Source organism: Rhinopithecus roxellana, chromosome 13, assembly GCF_007565055.1.
Source record: "Rhinopithecus roxellana isolate Shanxi Qingling chromosome 13, ASM756505v1, whole genome shotgun sequence".
NCBI lineage: Eukaryota > Metazoa > Chordata > Mammalia > Primates > Cercopithecidae > Rhinopithecus > Rhinopithecus roxellana.
The window spans coordinates 28424517-28445359 of NC_044561.1; the positions used below are offsets into that span (position 1 = coordinate 28424517).

Genomic DNA, 20843 nt, shown 5'->3' on the forward strand with positions numbered 1-20843 from the left:
TCCAGTTTGGGGTCATCTGTTATGGCAGCCACGGGAAACACATACAGCTACTTTCTGAAAATGAAAACAAACAGAAAACAAAGCAAACAGAACTCTACATTAAAAAAGCAAACCAAACAATTCTCTGGAGACTAGTTTTATTTGCAACATATGTAAAGGAGCAAGACCTTTTCAGCGCAGGGCAAACACCTGTGCTTGGGTTCGCTGTGCTCTCACGGGCACGGGCGTTAGCAGCCATCTGTTGATCTCCAGTCCCTGCACGGGGGCAGGACAAGCTTGTATCCATCAGCCTCCCTTTCACAGGGAAGCCTGAGGACGTCGGGGGCCACTAGAAATCAAATTTGGAAGCAGGAATGCCAGTCTGCGAGTTCAAATTCAAACGTTCCAGATACAGGCAAAGTGCTGTCTTCACTCAGGGCTGGACCGCCTTTTCCTGGGCCTTTTAGAGGAAACCCCAGGCTGGAGGTGAGAAGTTGAGTCTTCCAGCCCTCGGATGAGTGGGGAGTGAGTTCCAGCCCGGGGCAGGTGCGACTGGGAGGCTGCGTGGGGGTCATGGGCCTGGGCTTCACCTTCCTCTGGGAGAGTTTGAGCCCCGGGCGCAGGCTGGGTTCTCAGTACCTGGAACAGACAGAGGCGGCTGTGGGAAGGGCAGAGCTGGGCCCACAGGCCCTGTTTGCCGTCTCGGTTGGGTGAGTACACCCAGCCTCTCCCCGTGGCTTTGTTATTCCAGAGTGTGCTTTGCTTGGCCACCGGCTGGAACTTAGAAAGCAAACACTCCCAAATGTCACGTATTTTAAAAGTAGAAACAAGGTAATTTGAAGTGTCCAAAGGAGGAGAAATAGACCTTAAGCTTCACACTTGCCGTGAACACAGGATTTATAAAGGCCAGCCGCCCACCTGTACAGGAAGCCACGAGCAGTGACTTGCCCATGTGAGTGTGCAGGTGGGTGTGCAGGTATGCACCTGTGTGTGACAGGATGTGAGGTGTATATGAGGGTGTGTCAATGTGTGTGTGTGTGAACAGGTGTGTATGGATGTGTGTGTAGCTGGGGGGACACTGCAAGTGTGAATACATGTGGGAGGTTATAAGCATTGTGCAAACGGGTGTGCAGGTGTGTGCGTGCACATGGCCTGCCTGCAGGGTGGCAGGGTGCGGCATCTGTGGTGGGCTCACCCCCAGTAGCGGGGAGTGGTGGGGAGGTTAGCCTCCACGGGTGCTGGGAGCCTGGATGAGGGCCTAGGACTGCCTCCTCTCCGTCTGCTTTAACTCTGAGTGGGGTGGGAAACCCCTCTGTTCCCATTTCCCTGGGGGCAGCCCCTGCCAGTGCAGAACAGGTGGGTGGGATCCTGTCCTGACTCTTGGGGAGGAGGAGGAAGCACCCCCTGGCCTGTGCCTGGCTCTGACCCTTCGTCAGCTCTGGTGCCTGCGAGCCCTTGGGGTTATTGGCGTGGAGGCTGTGCATGCTCATGAAATTCAGCAAAAGGTTAGCGATTTCAGCCCTCCTTGTATTTGAGAGGGCTCATACTGGAATCTGTTTTTTTAAAGAGACGGAGTCTAGCTCTTTCTCCCAGGCTGGAGTGCAGTGGCGCGATCTCGGCTCACTGCAAGCTCCGCCTCCCGGGTTCACGCGATTCTCCTGCCTCAGCCTCCCGAGTAGCTGGGACTACAGACGCCGCCACCTCGCCCTGCTAATTTTTTGTATTTTTAGTGTAGACGGGGTTTCACCATGTTAGCCAGGATGGTCTTGATTTCCTGACCTCGTGATCCACCCGCCTTGGCCTCCCAAAGTGCTGGGATTACAGGCGTGAGCCGCCGCACCCAGCCCAGTTACACATTCTTAGGTGTTGCAGCCTGGTCTTGGAGACTGGGAGGTGCCTGGGGGAAGTAGAGGGAGAACTCGGATTCTTCAGAGGCACCATTTACCTCTGATGATTGTTATGCTAATTATAAATCAGTTTCATTTGTTCCTCAAAAGCTCATTTGAAGCATTCTCTTGGAGGATTGACAGGATTTCCTAAAACTAACAACTGAACTCACTGAAATGAGCACGTGGTTGAGGTTGGCCTTCCTGAGAAACAGACTCCAAGCCCCAGCTTGGAGGAGCCTTCAGGAGCCACAGCTGGGGGCAGTGAGGGGCCCTGGCCTGGACAGAGGGAAGGTCGGACTGCCCTGCAGGTATACAAGGCCTTGGCCACCCCACAGCATGCTGCAGAGCTGGGATGGCCCCTCAGGGATGGCCTGCGTTGGGCAGTCTGGTCACTGTGTCCCCGCTGACCCGTTGCTGGATGGGGGCTGCCTCAGCGAGGGCAAAATCTGAGTGCAGGGTCTCAGCTATGAGCCATCAGCAACCCACACCCCAGAGCCATCCTGGAGGGGAATGGTGCGGGGTATACCTCAGCACCCACCCTTGATAGCACCTGATTTCTTTTTTTTCTTCTTGTTGTTGTTTGTTTAAGATAAGTGTCACTCTTGTTGCCCAGGCTGGAGTGCAGTGGTGCCATCTCGGCTCACTGCAGCCTCCGCTCTCTGGGTTCAAGCAATTCTGCCTCAGCCTCCCGAGTAGCTGGGATTTCAGGCATGTGCCACCACATCCAGCTACTTTTTGTATTTTTAGTAGAGATGGGGTTTCACCATGTTGGTCAGGCTAGTCTTGAACTCCTGACCTCAGGTGATCCGCCTGCCTCGGCCTCCCCAAGTGCTGGGATTACAGGTGTGAGCCACCGTGATTTCTTTATTTTTAAAAATGGGTAATAAAGTTTAATGTTCACTAGTCTTTTAAAATCGCCAGTTGTCTCATACATATCTGCTCTGGCCAGAATTGTGCCCTCATAAATTTCTACACTGAAGCCCTATGCCTCATGATGGGCGCTTTAGGAGGTGATTAGGTTTAGGCGAGGTCATGGGGTGGGGCCCCCAGACTTCGATTGGAGTCCTTGTAAGGAGAGGAAGAGACCACAGCCCTCTCCTGTATGCAGCAGGAAAGCACCGTCTGCAAGCTAGAAAGATAGACCTCCACAGGGGCCACCTCAGCAGGAACCATGGTTGGTGTTGAGCTTCCACCCTCCAGAGCTCTGAGAAATAAGTGTCTGTTGTATAAGCCCCCCTATCTGTGGTACTTGATTATGGCAGCCTAGGCAGACTGGCATTGTAAATGTGTTTTCATTCTGTTTGAGTTGGCATCAAATTAGTCCGCCGCGCACGGCAGCGGCTGTGTGAATCCCGCTGGCCATCCGGAGCGTGGTTGGAGGCCTCTTGGGAGACATTGCAAGTGCCTGTCCCAAGGGCCCATCATGGAGCCATCCCACTCTGGGGACTCCGGTGAGGTCTGGGCTCCAGTAAGATGCTGTCATTTGAAGGGTACGCTAGGTCATGCACTGAGCGTCCTCACGTTGGATGTCCCCCAAGTTCCATCTTTGTAGCAGTCTTTTTTTTTTTTTTTTTTTTTTTTTTTTTTTTTTAAATGAAGTCTTGCTCTGTCACCTAGGCTGGAGTGCAGTGGTGTGATCTTGGCTCACTACAACTTCCGCCTCCCGGGTTGAAGCAGTTCTCCTGCGTCAGCCTTCCGAGTAGATGGGATTACAGGCGCCTGCCACCATGCCTGGCTGATTTTTGTATTTTTAGTAGAGACAGGGTTTCACCATGTTGGTCAGGCTGGTCTTTAACTCCTGGCCTCAGACATCTACCCACCTCAGCCTCCCAAAGTGCTGGGATTACAGGCGTGAGCCATCGCGTCTGGCCTGTAGCAGTCTTTTAACAACCCAAGATGACCAGAGCCATGAAGGAAAAAAATGGATAAATATGATCATATACAGACAAAAAATTTCTGTGGGACTAGAAATACATAAAACCTAATGTTAAACATTAAGCTGGGGGAAATTGCCACGAAAATGACAGAATTGTTCGTTTTCATAATTTACAAGGAACTTGCATAACATGATAAAAGCAGGACCAACAACCCAGCAGAAAGACAAACCCAGGAATGATCAGGTAGCTTCCAGGAAAGAGAGTGTAAATTGCCAATAAAATAGGAAGAGATGCTGGCCTCATCAAAGATAAATGCAAATGAAAACATCGTTGAGATCCATTTGTCAGAGATGCAAAATATTTTAAAGACTGATCATACCTAGTGTTGAAGACAGAACAAAATTCTCTCCTCTGCATTGGTGGGAGTGGGTATGTGTAGCCTTTTGAAGATGGTGGTTTGGAAATATCCATCAAAATGTCGCTTGTGGCCAGGTGCAGTGGCTCATGTCTGTAATCCCAGCATTTTGGGAGGCTGAGGCAGGCTGATCCCTTGAGACCAGCCCAGCCAACATGGTGAAATGCTGTCTCTACTAAAAATACAAAAATTAGCCGGGCATGGTGGCTAATTGATTGGATCCAGGAGGCGGAGGTTGCAGTGAGCCTAGATCACAGCACTGCACTCCAGCCTGGGCGACAGAGTGAGACTCTGTCTCAAAAAAAAAAAATGTCACTTGTGTGTGACCTTTGATTCAGTAGTGTTAGGGATTTTCTCCAGAATCTTAAAGCACATCAGGGTTTATACAGGAGAATGTTTACTGAAAAGTCATTTGCCATAAACGAAAACTATAAATAGCCCACATGCCCGTCGACTGGAGTGATGTAAGTTTTGACGTGGTCCTCTGATGGAATACTATGACTTGAGACGGAGTCTTGCTCTGTTGCCCAGGTTAGAGTGCAGTGGCGCAATCTCTGCTCACTGCGGCCTCCGCCTCCCGGGTTCCAGCAATTCTCCCGCCTCAGCCTCCTAAGTCGCTGGGATTACAGGTGTGCGCCACCACACCCAGCTAATTTTTGTATTTTTAGTAGAGACAGGGTTTCCCCAGTTTGGCCAGGCTGGTCTCACACTCCTGATCTCAGGTGATCCATCCACCTTGGCCTCCCAAAATGCTGGGATTACAGGCACGAGCCACCACGCCCGGCCCACGCCATACTTTTTACACTGTGTTTTTTTGTTTGTTTGTGAACATAATACTTTTATTTTAAAATGCGTTCATTTAAAATTTTGTACCTGGGAGAGAATGTTGCTGGGAATTTTCTGGTTGTTGGAAGCCTCTAAAGGTCTGTGAGGGGTCTCTGGCCAATGTCTACCCCAGGTGGTGGAGGCAGAGGAGGCAGTATGGGCTGTGCGGGTTGTGGGCCACCATCCCCGTCTGGGGGCGGGAGTGTCACCAGCCATACACCTGGCTGCTGGAGGATGCAGTGGCCAGTGCAGGAACAACTTGTTCAAAGCGTGGCGAATGCTGAGCCCCTCCGAGCAGATGAGGTTCTGAGTACTCCTAGTCTGAGGGCAGACGGGGAGAGAGGCTGTGGGCTGCCCGGCTGGTTTTCTTGGAAAGCTTCCAGAACCTTCCTGTCACAGAAGAGTTTAAACTCTGAGGAGGACATCAGAGTAGGGTGGTGCCTGCCCTTCAGGAGCTCACAGGCTGGTGGTCGAGACGGGCCAGATTAGAACTGAGTTGGAATCCAGGGGTGGCCAGTGTGAGGTGTCTGTGGGAGGGCGGACGGCAGGCAGGGCAGGCGGCCTGCTGAGAAGGTGGCCTTTGGGTCTAGTGATGACAGCATGCTCCGAATCTCTGATGAGACTTTGCCGTGTTCTGCTATGGCACAGGCATAGGTGTGGGGAGAGGGCGTGAGGCCCTCTGGTCTGTTTCTAGGCGTTCCGCTCAGAGGAGTCCAGCTCAGCCTGCAGGGTGCTCTGAACGGGGCTGGAGGCTGGGAATGGCTCATTGCTGCTGTTTCTTTGACCCCAGAGAGAGCTTTGTGGAAACCCCCCAGCCACCATCCTTAGCTCGCCCACCAGTAGCTGGGTGCAGCCAACTCTGGCACGGCTCTGGGCAAGTCCTCGGGAACTCAGGGGTTTCTGTTCATGTCACAGACCTGACCTGGAGTCAGTCAGGTTTTCTTTCAGCAGCTGACTCTGTGGCTGGGGCGTGTCCGGGGTCTGTGACAGGCTCGTTGGCTCTTCCCTGGCTGGTTGGTAACCTCTCTGGCGTCTTCCTCTCGTCCCCCAGGAGAGCACTGTGAGGTGGATGCCCGCTCAGGCCGCTGTGCCAACGGGGTGTGCAAGAACGGGGGCACCTGCGTGAACCTGCTCATCGGTGGCTTCCACTGCGTCTGTCCTCCCGGCGAGTACGAGAGGCCCTACTGTGAGGTGACCACCAGGAGCTTCCCGCCCCGGTCCTTCGTCACCTTCCGGGGCCTGAGACAGCGATTCCACTTCACCGTCTCCCTCACGTGAGTGTGTGTCCTGCCGCACCACACAGGTCTCTTCAGGAAAGGGCGGGCTTCTCTGTGCACCCCATCCCTCCAGACCGTGATGTCGGTGTCCTCCCTGTGTGGCCTTTGATAGTTCAGTAGCTCCAGGCCAGGGTGCGGTGGCTCACACCTGTCATCCCAGCACTTTGGGAGGTCGAGGCGGGCGAATCACCTGAGGTTGGGAGTTTGAGACCAGCCTGCTCAACATGGCAAAATCCCGTCTCTACTAAAAATACAAAAATTAGCTGGATGTGGTGGTTTACACCTGCAATCCCAACTACTTGGGAGGCTGAGATGTGAATCACTTGAACCAGAAGGTGGAGGTTGCATTGAGCCAAGATTGTGCCACTGCACTCCAACCTGGGCAACAGAGCGAGTACTCCATCTCACACACACACACACACACTTACTCCTTCTGTGTCTTTGTACCCCTTAACCCACTTCTCTTCAGCCCCTTCCCTGCTCCCTCCCCAGCCTCTGGTGACCACCACTCTCCTCTCCACCTCTGATCATGTTTGATTAAATGTCTGCACAAGGGAATGATCCTGCTGCTGCTTGTCAGATTCTGAATTTCTTTTTTTTTTTTTTTTTTTTTGAGACGGAGTCTTGCTCTGTCGCCCAGGTTGGAGTGCAGTGGCCGGATCTCAGCTCACTGCAGGCTCCGCCTCCCGGGTTCACGACATTCTCCTGCCTCAGCCTCCCGTGTAGCTGGGACTACAGGCGCCGTCACCTCGCCCGGCTAGTTTTTGTATTTTTTGTAGAGACGGGGTTTCACCGTGTTCACCAGGATGGTCTCGAACTCCTGACCTCGTGATCCGCCCGTCTCGGCCTCCCAAAGTGCTGGGATTACAGGCTTGAGCCATCGCGCCCGGCCTGAATTTCTGAGATTATTGCACTGGACAATTAGGAAGGATTTCCCTTATGTGTGATGTTGGCTAAACAATCAGAGCTGACACTAAATCACTGAGGGTCTTGTAGGGAATGCCTTTAAAAGTAAAATCGTAAGGTCCCTCCCCAAGCTTCCAGGGCAGTTACACTTTGGGAGTGGTGGGGGCTGTGGGCAGAACCCTCCTGAGCCTCTGAGAGCCGCTGTGAGGGGCCAGGTTGGGGGCGCCTAGCTGCTTTTGTTTCAGGTGGGTGCTTTCATGCTCCTTCTCCTCTTTCTAGTTTCTCTTTGCCAAGTGTCCAGGCTCCCCAGTGGGCTCCGGGCTCTGTTCCCAGCTGCCTCTCATCCGCCCGGCCCTTTGTTCTTTCCTCCTCCTTCCCCGGCCCCCTCTCCGGGCCTCGGTTTCTGTTTTCTGGCCTTTCCTCTTTTTGCTTGCATTCTTCCAACCCTCCCCTCGGCTTTGGGTCCCTTCTTTATTGCTCCGTCGCCAGTGGTGTATGTGTGCTTGCCAGGGGAGCCGTGCAGGACTGTTGGACGCTGACACCGCCCAACAGCCCCCACCTGGGTCCAAAGGGAACAGCACAGAAGTGAAACCAACCAAAGGGCATCAGGTGTGACCCAGGGGCTGAGTCTCGGGTGTGACCCAGGGGCTGAGTCTCGGGAAACAAACCTGCACTGAGTTGGCCCCATTGTCATTAAGATCCCTTCTCCCTGCTCATTCCCTGCCCAAGCATCAGTGTGCTGTGTGGGTGTTTTTCTTTAGTGTTGGTCGTCAGTTCTTGCTGGCATTCTAAGTAGAGGGGGTTCGAGGGACAGTTGGGAACCGTCAGTTTTTTGTTTGTTTTTTGGTTTTTGAGACGGAGTCTCGCTTTGTTGCCAGGCTGGAGTGCAGTGGCGGTGGGATCTCGGCTCACTGCAACTTCCGCCTCCCAGGTTCAAGGAATTCTCCTGCCTCAGCCTCCCAAGTTGCTGGGATTATAGGCGCTCACCACCATGCTGGCTAATTTTGTATTTTTAGTAGAGACGAGGTTTCACCATGTTGGCCGGGCAGGTCAACCTGACCTCAGGTGATCCACCCACCTCGGCTTCCCACAGTGCTGGGATTACAGGTGTGAGCCACCGGCTAGCCGAAACCATCAATTTTAACTCAAGAAAAAGGCTGAGGTCAGATGCTCCAGGCTGGCTCAGGCCGACTCCTGCAGGAAAATGGATAAACCAACCTTAAGTCAAAAGGAGTTCCTGCCACAGATCTCTGATGGTGGAGACACCCAGCTAGTTCAGGAACCCGTCCCAAGCTCACTCAGAAGGTTTGCCAAGTTCTCTGAAACCAGGGAGGTGGGGGAGGTGTTGTGGTGATTTGGGTCTGAAGACCCCCTGCCTGGGCCCCTGGGTGGGAGAAGGATTTCTGAGAATTCGATGATCTCCTGCCAGAGCAGGTGGTTTTTTGCTCTGCATGCTCTGAGTTCTGACAGGCCTGTTCATGTTCAGGCGTCTGTTCATGCCCCTTCCTTTCATTTATTCACACAGCCCATATTAAGCGCTGATATGGACCAGATCCTCTTTGGGCTCTGGAATGCAGCAGGGAATGAGAGCTGCAGTTCCTCCCCTTACGGATCATGCATTCTTATAAACCAGTGAGTCAGCAGCATGATTTCAGAAACTGAGTGATGTCATAGGCTGATGGGAGTTGAGGGCAACTTGGAGTAAAATGAGTCAGGGCAGGTACAGCTGAGTTGACCCCTGAGCGATCTGCAAAGCCTGGGAAGATTGTTTCTGGTGTAGGGGGCAGCTGGTGCAAAGGCCCTGGGGTCTTTTTGACCCATGTTTGGGCACCAAAAGATGCTATTGTGGCTGACTACGGGCGGGGGGGGGGCGGGGCTAAGAGGGGTCCTTCCAACAGCATCATCCCCTCCTGGGAAGGTACCAGGTCCCCATGCCCTGGCGCACACACGAGGGGATCTGTTCACAGCAGCAGTGCTGTGTCCAAACATCTGTAACAGGTGTCCTGGCTCCTGGTCATACTTGTAGCATGTTGTGCAAATGGGATATTTTTTGCATTCTACAGGCCATAGTAACCAGATTCTCCATGGATTCTGGTTTGCTACTTCCAGAAAAGAACACTGCTTATCAAGCTTGATGGGCTGTCTGCTCCTATGAGAAGGATGCATGCCTGACACCATTCTTTCCTGAATTGTAGCCCCACGTGCTTGCCCTCCTCTGACTGGGCTTTTCATTCCTAGGCAGCCATTTTTTTTGTTTGTTTTCCCGAGATGGAGTCTCACTCTGTTGCCCAGGCTGGAGTGCAGTGGCGCAATCTCGGCTCACTGCAAGCTCTGCCTCCGGGGTTCACGCCATTCTCCTGCCTCAGCCTCCTGAGTAGCTGGGACTACAGGCGCCCGCCACCACGCCCGGCTCATTTTTTGTATTTTTTTTTTTTTTTTTTAGTAGAGACAGGGTTTCACCATGTTAGCCAGAATGGTCTTGATCTCCTGACCTCGTGATCTGCCCTCCTCGGCCTCCCAAAGTGCTGGGATTACAGGCGTGAGCCTCCGCACCCGGCCCCTAGGCAGCCTTTTGACCCTGGAGTCTTCATCCCATGATATGCCTCTGCTTGGCTCTGCAGGTTTGCCACCCAAGAAAGGAATGGCTTGCTGCTCTACAATGGACGCTTCAATGAGAAGCACGACTTCATCGCTCTGGAGATCGTGGACGAGCAGGTGCAGCTCACCTTCTCTGCAGGTGGGGCCTTCTCCCTAGGAAGGGCAGCTCTGAGCAATTCACAGATACTTTGTGGGTTAAAACGACCCTCGCCCTGTGCAGCACCTCCAAGCTGCTTATCCTTTCATCCCTCAATTGTAGGTCTAGGAACCTGTCTTATTGAAGAAATCCAAAGTGCAAAAAGATGTTCATAACAGGCCTGGCGCGGTGGCTTATGCCTGTAATCCCAGCACTTTGGGAGGTCAAGGCAGGTGAATCACGAGGTCACGAGATAGAGACCAGCCTGACCAACATGGTGAAACCCTGTCTCTGCTAAAAATAAAAAAATTAGCTGGGCAAAGTGATGTGTGCCTATAATCCCAGCTACTTGGGAGGGTGAGACAGGAGAATTGCTTGAACCCAGGAGGTCGAGGTTGCAGTGAGCCGAGACCGCACCACTGCACTCCAGCCTGGGCGACAAAGCAAGACTCTGTTTTTTTTTTTAAAAAAAAAAAAAAAAAAAGGCAGCCTGACAATGTAGTCAATGTAGGAAAAATGATAAGGCCATCTCCTAATGTGCGAAAACCTTCAAACTCACTAGAAACGAAACTAGGCCAGGCACGGTGGCTCACACCTGTAATCCCAGCACTTTGGGAGGCCAAGGCGGGTGAATCACGAGGTCATGAGATGAAGACCAGCCTGACCAACATAGTGAAACCCCATCTGTACTAAAAATACAAAAATTAGCTGGGCATGGTGGTGGACACCTGTAATCTCAGCTACCCAGGAGGCTGAGGCAGGAGAATTGCTTGAACCCAGGAAGCAGAGATTGCAGTGAGCCGAGATTGCGCCACTGCACCCCAGCCTGGTGATGGAGCGAGACCCCGTCTCAAAAAATAATAATAATAAAAGATGTTCATAACAGTGTTATTTATAATGCTGGAAATGTGGATGATCTGGTTCATGTTTTCAGAAACCAAGGAATCATTACATTGTGGTACATCTCTAGATTAAAAATATTGATGCTGGCTGGGTGCAGTGGCTCATACCTGTAATCCCCAGCACTTTGGGAGGCTGAGGTGGGCAGATCACCTGAGGTCAGGAGTTAAGAGACCAGCCTGGCCAACATGGTGAAACCCTGTCTCTACTAAAAATACAAAAATTAGCCGGGTGTGGTGGCACATGCCTCTAATCCCAGCTACTCAGGAGGCTGAGGCAGGAGAATCGCTTGAACCTGGGAGGTGGAGGTTGCAGCGAGCCGAGATCATGCCATTGCTCTCCAACCTGGGTGACAGAGACTCCATGAAAAGGTTGGCCAGGCAAGGTGGCTCATGCCTGTAATCCTAGCATTTTGAGAGGCTAAGGAAGGCAGACTGAGCCCAGAAGTTCAAGACCAGCCTGGGCAACATAGCGAGACCCTGTCTCTTTTAAAAATATATATATATATTGACAAGGCCATTAAACATGTTATTCCAGTTGTTAGGAAAGAACATTTCTCCAGACTTCCAACAGGTATCTGTGTTTTTCTGGCACACATGACTTTTTTTTGTTTTTGTTCTTGTTTTGAGACAGTCTTACTCTTTCACCCAGGCTGGAGTACAGTGGTGCAATATTGGCTCACTGCAACCTCCACCTCCCAGGTTCAAGCGATTCCCATGCCTCAGCCTCTCAAGTAGCTGGGAATACAGGCACATTTCACCATGCCTGGCTAATTTTTGTATTTTTAGTAGAGACTGGGTTTCACTGTGTTGGCCAGGCTGGTCTTGAACTCCTGACTTCAAGTGATCCTCCCACCTTGGCCTCCCAAAGTGCCGGGATTACAGGTGTGAGCCACCAGGCTCAACCTGGCACACTTGACTTTTAGGAGTGAATTCTGCCATCTCCTCCTTCACCTGGAAGTTCACCACGATGGCTCAGAGGTGCTTCCGTCTCTGGAACCCTGGCCCGTGTTGAATGACATGTGTGTGATGGTAGAGGATGGAGCTTGGTTTTCTATACACAGTAAAGAAAGGGAGGCACCTGTAACAGCAGCCAGCCACTGTGGGAGCGATGGCCACAGCCCTCCAGGCTCTGTGAGTTGGGATTAGGCTATTCCTCTGGCCAGTGTCTCCCACACCCCTGTTTCCAGAACTCCTGCTGGTTCCCTGGAGACGGCATTCCCTGCCTGGGACCTGGTACCCACCGCACCTGTCCTTTGGTGCCCCTGAACCTCCTTCCTCCCAGCTGCTGCTGAATCAGGGTTGTGCTCCAGAATCCCCAAAGGGACTCGCCCGCCCCACTGCAGCAGGAGCTCAAGGGGTGAAAGTAACAACCACCCCGAAGCAAAGATGCACAAGAGACGCATCTGCAACCTCACGATGGGACATGTTATGTGATTTAAGAGTTGTTAAAAACCTGAGATGACATTTATTTGATTAAGTGACCTAAAGGGGAATTGGTTTTGATGATTTTGTTTACATTGATGCAATGCATAGGAAAAACAATTCGACCACTGGTGCGGTGTAGGTGTGACTGCTGTACCAACAGACAGATGGGTTTTCTGTGCTTACATTTTGTCATATTTAAAAAAGAGGAACAAGGCCAGGTGCAGTGGCTCACGCCTGTAATCTCAGCACTTTGGGAGGCCAAGGCAGGCAGATCACGAGGTCAGGAGTTCGAGACCAGCCTGGCCAACATGGCGAAACCCCATCTCTACTAAAAATACAAAAATTAGCTGGGCATGATGGCAGGCGCCTGTAATCCCCAGCTACTCAGGAGGCGGAGGCAGGAGAATCGCTTGAACCCAGGAGGCGGAGGTGACAGTAAGCCGAGATCACGCCACTGCATTCCAGCCTGGGTGACAGAGTGAGACTCCATCTCAAAACAAACAAAACCAGAAAAGAGGAACAAGAATTACTTTTGTAACCAGAAAAGAAAATGGATGGAGTGGTGGGCGCCTCCCACCATGGTGCTGTGGGGGAGGGGAGGGAGGACGTGGCCATGTGCACCTGTCTCCCCCAATGCCTCACAGCCCGATCCTCAGTCCCCAGTAGGCCCTGCCAACCTCTGCTTTCTCTCTGGATCTCCCTCCCACCGTGCAGGTGAGACGACGACGACTGTGGCACCGAAGGTTCCCGGCGGTGTAAGTGACGGGCGGTGGCATTCTGTGCAGGTGCAGTACTATAACAAGGTAAGACGGTCCCCACCACTTCCCCCCTGGCCCCAGGGTCGCTCAAGAAGGTGCCCTGGAGCAGGGCACAGTGGCTCATGCCTGTAATCCCAGCACTTTGAGAAGCCGAGGTGGGTGGATTACCTGAGGTCAGGAGTTTGAGACCAGCTTAGCCAATGTGGTGAAACCCTGTCTCTACCAAAAATACAAAAATTAAAAAATTAGCTGGGCGTGGTGGTGGGTGCCTGTAATCCCAGCTACTCAGGAGGCTGAGGCAGGAGAATCACTTGAGCCTGGGAGACGAAAGTTATGGTGAGCCGAGATTGTGCCACTGCGTTCCAGCCTAGGTAACAGAGCAAAACTCCATCTGGAAAAAAAAAAAAAAAAAAAAAAAAAAAAAAAAAAATGAAAAGAAAGGAAAAAAGGTGCCCTGGTAGATTTTCTGTCTTAAGCTTAAGACATTTGTGCTCTGAAATGTTTTTTAAATGTGCTATTGGAAAAAGTGGTTTAGGAAATGCACATTTGTGGAGGATCTGTGTAAATACACCTGAGCCCTGTGGTGGGGTCCTAGTCCTCCCGCCTGGAGCTTTGTGTCGGGGAGGGACATGGACCCTGGAGATCACCTTCACTGGGGGAAGGACACAGAAGAGGCTTATTCATTTGCAGCTACCTTGGCCAGAGTATTTACTAGTGGCTGAAATTCTGGGCCGTTGATACACGACTCTGTGGCCAAGATTGTCCACTCTCCCTGGATGTAAACTGGAAAGCCAGAACACTGTCCAAGGAAGTGCCATGAAGGCCGCCCAGGTGGTTTTGGTTTCGCTTTATTTTGCTGTTCCTTGGCTTGTCAGGAAACACATTGTTTTTTGCATCCAAATGCCATGCTGTCCACGGCTGTGATGGTGCAAACCCCTTTTCTCTTCTTGGGAAGCTCCAGGGTGTGCCCGCACGTGCTCATGGGGTCTGCGGGGGTCTTACTGGCCCCTCCTGGAGCCCAGTTGTCCCCCCTGTGCCCCACTTCCCAGACTTCCACAAGGCCGAGGCCCAAGCTTGGTTGGCAGATGAGGGATCCTCTGTCCTCCAGGAGAATTGAGCCAGTTCCTTCTGTGGAGACAGGCGTCTTCCTTCTTTCACAGCCACTGTGTCTGGCTGCGACTCGCCAGCATTTGGGGTCCAGTCACTGGGCCTGAGGTCGCAGTGCTGCGTCCACCGGCTTTCACTCTCCTTTCCGTGCTGTCCACCGGCGTCCCTCTACCTCCCTGACCCACCCCTCACATCTGCCTTGAATATCCCATCATCTCCCAGGCATGCCACACAGACTCCAAGTAGTGGTCACCTGCACAGAGACCATGGTTTTTGTCCTCTGTCCCATCAGTGCCAGCCCAGGGCAGGTGGAGCTTGAGCCTCATTTGGGAGGAGGACAGATGGGAGGTGCTGGTGGGGTTTGGGGGGATATTGAGAGAAGGCTGGCAGGTGTCTGGGCGGGGTCTGGGCTGCTGCACGTTGGATGTCACCCCTAGTGGGGCCTGGCTGATGGATGGAGAGCCGTGTGCTCGACAGAGGCGCAGGGGCTGGTGGGATGAGGGGCTCAGGGCTGAGCAAAAGGAATAGGGCAGCCCTCACAGACGCGGATCCATTTGCTGCCATTGTCCATTTCAAAGACTGAGTCTTTTCTTGATATGGTGCCGTCCTTTGGCTGTGTGGGGCAGTGCTAGCCAGTGTTAAGTGCATTCACCTGGGTGAGCTGCACGGGTGGCCCCTGCGTCCTGCTGCCTGGCGCTGCCTGCTCTGACCCTGTGACCCTTCCTGTTGTGCCCTTCCAGCCAGCTGGGGCTGGACATCAGAGCTTGATGCCCCCTGGGGTGGTGCCTCCCAAGGGCTGGGCCACAGGGGACCCTAGAGACTGTGCCCCATCGTCAGGGAAGCGTAGGGCATAGGTGGCACATTTTCCTTTCTGCGCGTGTCAGAAAACGAAGTCCAGGGATGAACGTTTTTTGCTGGGGAGGGGGTGGGCGGGGGGAGGTTGAGTCCCCCTTGGTCTCCCCATCGGTGCCCAGTACTCCAGAATCATCGTCTGCCTATGGCAGAAGCAACAGTGTGCCCGCAGTTGTGGAGGGACTCGCAGCCAGGACACCGCTGCGGTCACCTCTGTCCACACTCGGCCCTGGCTCTGAACACAGTGAGTGTTTACTGGGGCCCGCCTGCCGCCGCCCCCTTCCAGGTGCTCAGAGGAGCAAAGTCACCGTGCAGGACGCCACCTGCACTGTCCCGGAGGAGAGGGGCCTCACGTAAGAACATAAACAGAGGACGGTGGATTACCGGGATCCACGGCTTCCGTGTCTAGGGCCAGGTCCTTTCAGCGGTGCCTGAGCACAGCCCCCCGTGCGGGATTAGGCCTTTCCTGTGAGCGCTGGATGCTTCTCTGTCTTGCCTGAGGTTATTTGATGGAGGAAACCAACCAGTTTTGACTGTGTCTTTAGGCGTCCATTAGGAGGTCTGACGGGGCCACACACTAGGAATGTGTTAGCAGAGATTATGAGCATCTGCCCGAGGAGGAGACGGCACCGCTGCTCCGTGACCTTGTCTCCAAGTGGCAGCTCTGACAAACCCAGGTGCAGCGGTCTCCTCTGCAGTGTGCCTGAGCTGGGGGCAGGGCCAGTCAGGTTGTGAGCGGTATGGGGGCCTGGAGGGGTGGCAGAGCCAGCTTGAGGTCAGGAAGACAATCTTCTGGGGGCTGGTTCCTTTCCTCTCTGGGCCTCCGCTTTGTCTCCAAGGTTACCTCTGGTCCCGTCCTCCGGCAGCCACCTTGGAGGTGACCTTGGGCCACCAGGGAAGGTTTTGGGAAGAGGACAGGCTCAGGGTGGGAGGGGCCCGCACAGGAAGGAGGTGTTGGGGCTGGACAATGAGGGGTTGAGGGGCTCAAGGCTAGGGCTACAAGGGTGGTCTTGAGGGCGGTGGGTGGCGTGACCGAGGGAACCCCCCTGCACATGCGTCCCCACCTGCCTTGGCTGATGCGGAGGGTCGTCCCCCCTGCCCCACCCAGCTGTGTCCTTTCCCCAGCACGCTGCATTCACCTGCTGCGCCACCTTGCTGGTTTTGGTTTTTGTATTTTTAGGGATGATTAAGAAAACATACTTGAAAAAATTCAGCATACAACAGTGTGATGAGGATGGAAGCATTGGTGGGGGCCGCGCCGCTGCCCAGCCTCCTCTCTTCAGTCTCGTTCTCTGTCCCCCGCCCTCCAGGGCGGCTGTGTCTCTGAGGCGTGGGCCACCTGCATTTTAGGTCTGAGCGTGACCTCCTGGGTATCGCCTGTCAGTGGCTTCCTGCACTGCGTCCATGTGCAACCTGCGGGGACCCTTCCCCCACCCGCCAGTACACAGGGCCTGGGAGCTGCCAGGCTGGTGGAGCAGTCAGGGTCCTCACAGGAAGCAGATGGGGTGCTCCAGTGGGACCAGCCCTGGAAGAGTTATTTACAAAGGGCTGGGCAGGGCGTGGGGCATCCATGAGGGGCAGTGTGGAACCCACGGCTAGAGGCAGTGCCAGCAGAGCTGTGACAGCCCTTAGTCCTTGAGCATCAAGGGAAATGGCAGATTGGAGTCCAGAGAGAAGGGGTCCTGGTCAGAAGCCACAGGAGAGGGGCACAGGCCACCCCTGTGTTAGAGGCACAGCCAGCCTGGGGCCCTCCTGGTACCCCTCCCCTCCCTCACTCTATCCTCCCATGTGGCTTGCCACTGGCCAATGCCACCAGAAGCCGCGGGGTAGGGAACCCTCCCAGGCAGGGAGCAGGCAGAGTCTGTTTATTTTTCCTTTCTGCTTGATGACCTTTTAGACGAGAAGGTTTATTGGTCTAATTCACCTTCAGCAAAACCAAAGGGTGCATTGGAGTCAGACATGCTTCCAGGAAGGTCTTTTCAAAGGCAGGCACTTGTGCATTTGTGTGGAGCTCCGCCAAGCACAGATGAAACTGCATAGCCCCCACTCCCGCAACCACCCCGGGAGGTTTGGGGCCGCGTGGAGCAGTTTCAGTCATTGCTTCACCCCCAGCGTGATTGTTTGTTTGTTTTCTCCCCAAGGCTGGTTTGAAAGTGTTCCCACCACAAACTTCCAAAAGGGCGAAAGTGCCTGACGGAAAAGGAAAACCGTTCTTCCCACTTGAGAATCAGGTTTTGCCCTCATTAGCTTTAAGTGTTTGCTGCTCCCCCATTGCCCTGGGCATCCTGGGTGTTTGGGAGGTGTGGGGAGAAGCTCCCTCCCCACAGAGGCAGTGCTGGGGAGGGGCCGTCCGGGAGGACGGGGACCCTCGGGGCTGCACTGAGCGCTCATTCCCTGATGGTGCTTCCCTGAGGCTGCCTGCGGGGAATCACGTTTAGATGCTACCTTGCTCCAGGAGCTCCTGGCAGAGTCGGGGGCACAGATGTGCCAGCACGATGTTTAACGGGACCCTGGGGAAGCAAGGGTGGCTCGTGCCCACCTGGCCCTGGTGTCTTCCAAAGCCAGCTGAGCCTGCCCAGAGCTTGGAGCACAACCTCCTTGCCAGCTGTGGAGGCAAGGACATGCTGGGAAGGTAGTGCCTGACATGGACACGAGGCGGTGTGGCCTGCTGGGGACCCATGAGTGGGCTGTGAGGTGAGGCAGTGAGGTGGGGCGCCAGGAGGCCCAGAGCTGCTGGGAGATCCGCATGAAGCAGATGTGGGAGGTGGTGAGCAGCTGTGCTGGGATTTCCCACCTGGGCGCTGCTGCCCCTTGGGGACGATGATCCTTCATTGGGAGGCCTGTTCTGGGCAGCATTGCTGACCTCTGGTCGCTAGACTGCAGCTGTTCCCCTAACCCAGTTTTGACAACCAAGAGGTCTTCATCATTGTCAGGGCCCTGAGGTCATGCCCTGGATGAGAACCACTGGGCTAGTGAGACCGGAGCTCAGCTAGACGGAGTCCTGGTAGCTTCAGGTGGAGATGCAAGACCCTGGGCCGGGGCTTGAGGCAGCAGCGTCTACGTGGGCGGCAGGTGGTCTTCAAGGGGCGCTCGGCATCCATCACGTGGCCGGGGACGGTGCTGTGCTTGTCGCGATCGCCGTGCTGGCCACATGTGGCTAGACCACACGCGGTGAAGCCCCATGCCTGAGCTGGCTGCTGCAGTCCTCGAGACCCCGCCTCAGCAATTTGGCTTCCTCTGGTTCTGGTGATTCTGAGATGGCGCGGGGCTGTCTTTGGCATGCTGCGGAAAGTGCTTTTATAAAGACAGCATGAGGTCCGGTTGCAGCGAACCTCCTCTGGACGACCAGCCTCTGCTTCTGTTGAGCCAGAGGATCTAAGTGCTTTGAGATTTCCATGACCTTGAGATGACCCCTAGGTCCTGCTGTCATTAGGGATTGCTCACCTGTTGCTTGTCAGGTCATTCAAAACCTCTTGGGTCTATGCTGCACATTAAACCCCAAAGTTCCAAGGAGAGTGAGCAGTGTGCCCCCAGAGCACCCCTGGGGTCGGGGGAGCTTCTCTGTTTCTGCAAATGTTCTAAAAACTCGAGGGCTTCCACCTAGACACTTGTGTCAGGGTGCGATTTTTTGATGGGACTCTTCCTGGGCTCCGCAGATCTGCCATGGTTAGACAGTTGTGTGGTCCCCTGGGTGAGGTCACGTGGCCCTCTCTTTCCCTCCCTTCCATGTTAATTGAATGCCAACTACACGCACAGAATCCAACTTACAGAAACAAACTCGGAAGGTATTTAATAGAATAGAAGGTCCTCCAACAGTGGAACGTCAACAACCATTGCCAACAGTGCAGTGGGGTTCTGTGCAATAAGGTCCTCTGACAGTGGAATGTCAACAACCATTGCCAGCAGTGCAGTGGGGTTGTGTGCAGTAAGGTCATCCGACAGTGGAACGTCAACAGCCATTGTCAACAGTGCAGTGGGGTTCTGTGCAGCGATGAGGGGAGGAGCTCCCAGGATATTGTTACTAGATTTTAAAAGCCCTAGTTGTATGGTGTATTTTATTTTATTTTATTTTATTTTGAGATGAAGTCCCACTCTGTCGCCCAGGTGCCTCTGTCGCTATCTCGGCTCACCGCAATCTCAGCCTCCTGGGTTCAAGCAATTCTTCTGCCTCAGCCTCCTGAGTAGCTGGGATTACAGCTGCTCACCACCAGACCTGGTTAATTTTTATATTTTTAGTAGAGATTGGGGTTTCACTGTGTTGGCCAGGCTGGTCTCTAACTCCTGACCTCAAGTGATCCACCTGCCTTGGTCTCTCAAAGTGTTAGATTACAGGCGTGAGCCACTGCACCCGGGCAAGCCTGGTTCTTTTAGTGGAGTTAGGATTACAGGCGTGAGCCACTGCACCCGGCCAAGCCTGGTTCTTTTAGTGGAGTTAGGATTACAGGCGTGAGCCACTGCACCCGGGCAAGCCTGGTTCTTTTAGTGGAGTTAGGATTACAGGCGTGAGCCACTGCACCCGGGCAAGCCTGGTTCTTTTAGTGGAGTTAGGATTACAGGCGTGAGCCACTGCACCCGGGCAAGCCTGGTTCTTTTAGTGGAGTTAGGATTACAGGCGTGAGCCACTGCACCCGGGCAAGCCTGGTTCTTTTAGTGGAGTTAGGATTACAGGCGTGAGCCACTGCACCCGGGCAAGCCTGGTTCTTTTAGTGGAGTTAGGATTACAGGCGTGAGCCACTGCACCCGGGCAAGCCTGGTTCTTTTAGTGGAGTTAGGATTACAGGCGTGAGCCACTGCACCCGGGCAAGCCTGGTTCTTTTAGTGGAGTTAGGATTACAGGCGTGAGCCACTGCACCCGGGCAAGCCTGGTTCTTTTAGTGGAGTTAGGATTACAGGCGTGAGCCACTGCACCCGGGCAAGCCTGGTTCTTTTAGTGGAGTTAGGATTACAGGCGTGAGCCACTGCACCCGGGCAAGCCTGGTTCTTTTAGTGGAGTTAGGATTACAGGCGTGAGCCACTGCACCCGGGCAAGCCTGGTTCTTTTAGTGGAGTTAGGATTACAGGCGTGAGCCACTGCACCCGGGCAAGCCTGGTTCTTTTAGTGGAGTTAGGATTACAGGCGTGAGCCACTGCACCCGGGCAAGCCTGGTTCTTTTAGTGGAGTTAGGATTACAGGCGTGAGCCACTGCACCCGGGCAAGCCTGGTTCTTTTAGTGGAGTTAGGATTACAGGCGTGAGCCACTGCACCCGGGCAAGCCTGGTTCTTTTAGTGGAGTTAGGATTACAGGCGTGAGCCACTGCACCCGGGCAAGCCTGGTTCTTTTAGTGGAGTTAGGATTACAGGCGTGAGCCACTGCACCCGGGCAAGCCTGGTTCTTTTAGTGGAGTTAGGATTACAGGCGTGAGCCACTGCACCCGGGCAAGCCTGGTTCTTTTAGTGGAGTTAGGATTACAGGCGTGAGCCACTGCACCCGGCCAAGCCTGGTTCTTTTAGTGGAGTTAGGATTACAGGCGTGAGCCACTGCACCCGGGCAAGCCTGGTTCTTTTAGTGGAGTTAGGATTACAGGCGTGAGCCACTGCACCCGGCCAAGCCTGGTTCTTTTAGTGGAGTTAGGATTACAGGCGTGAGCCACTGCACCCGGCCAAGCCTGGTTCTTTTAGTGGAGTTAGGATTACAGGCGTGAGCCACTGCACCCGGGCAAGCCTGGTTCTTTTAGTGGAGTTAGGATTACAGGCGTGAGCCACTGCACCCGGGCAAGCCTGGTTCTTTTAGTGGAGTTAGGATTACAGGCGTGAGCCACTGCACCCGGCCAAGCCTGGTTCTTTTAGTGGAGTTAGGATTACAGGCGTGAGCCACTGCACCCGGCCAAGCCTGGTTCTTTTAGTGGAGGGTGGCATT

The 20843-nt window shown here is 53.9% G+C and overlaps 1 protein-coding gene across 1 annotated transcript in view; it reads left to right on the forward strand.

Annotated features, from left to right (window-relative positions):
- Positions 1–20843, forward strand: part of CELSR1 (cadherin EGF LAG seven-pass G-type receptor 1) — a 186531-nt gene that overhangs the window by 97354 nt on the left and 68334 nt on the right. Inside the window, 3 exon segments of the mRNA XM_030914895.1 lie at positions 6037–6259; positions 9790–9905; positions 12944–13032. Coding sequence (XP_030770755.1) covers positions 6037–6259; positions 9790–9905; positions 12944–13032 — 428 coding nt within the window.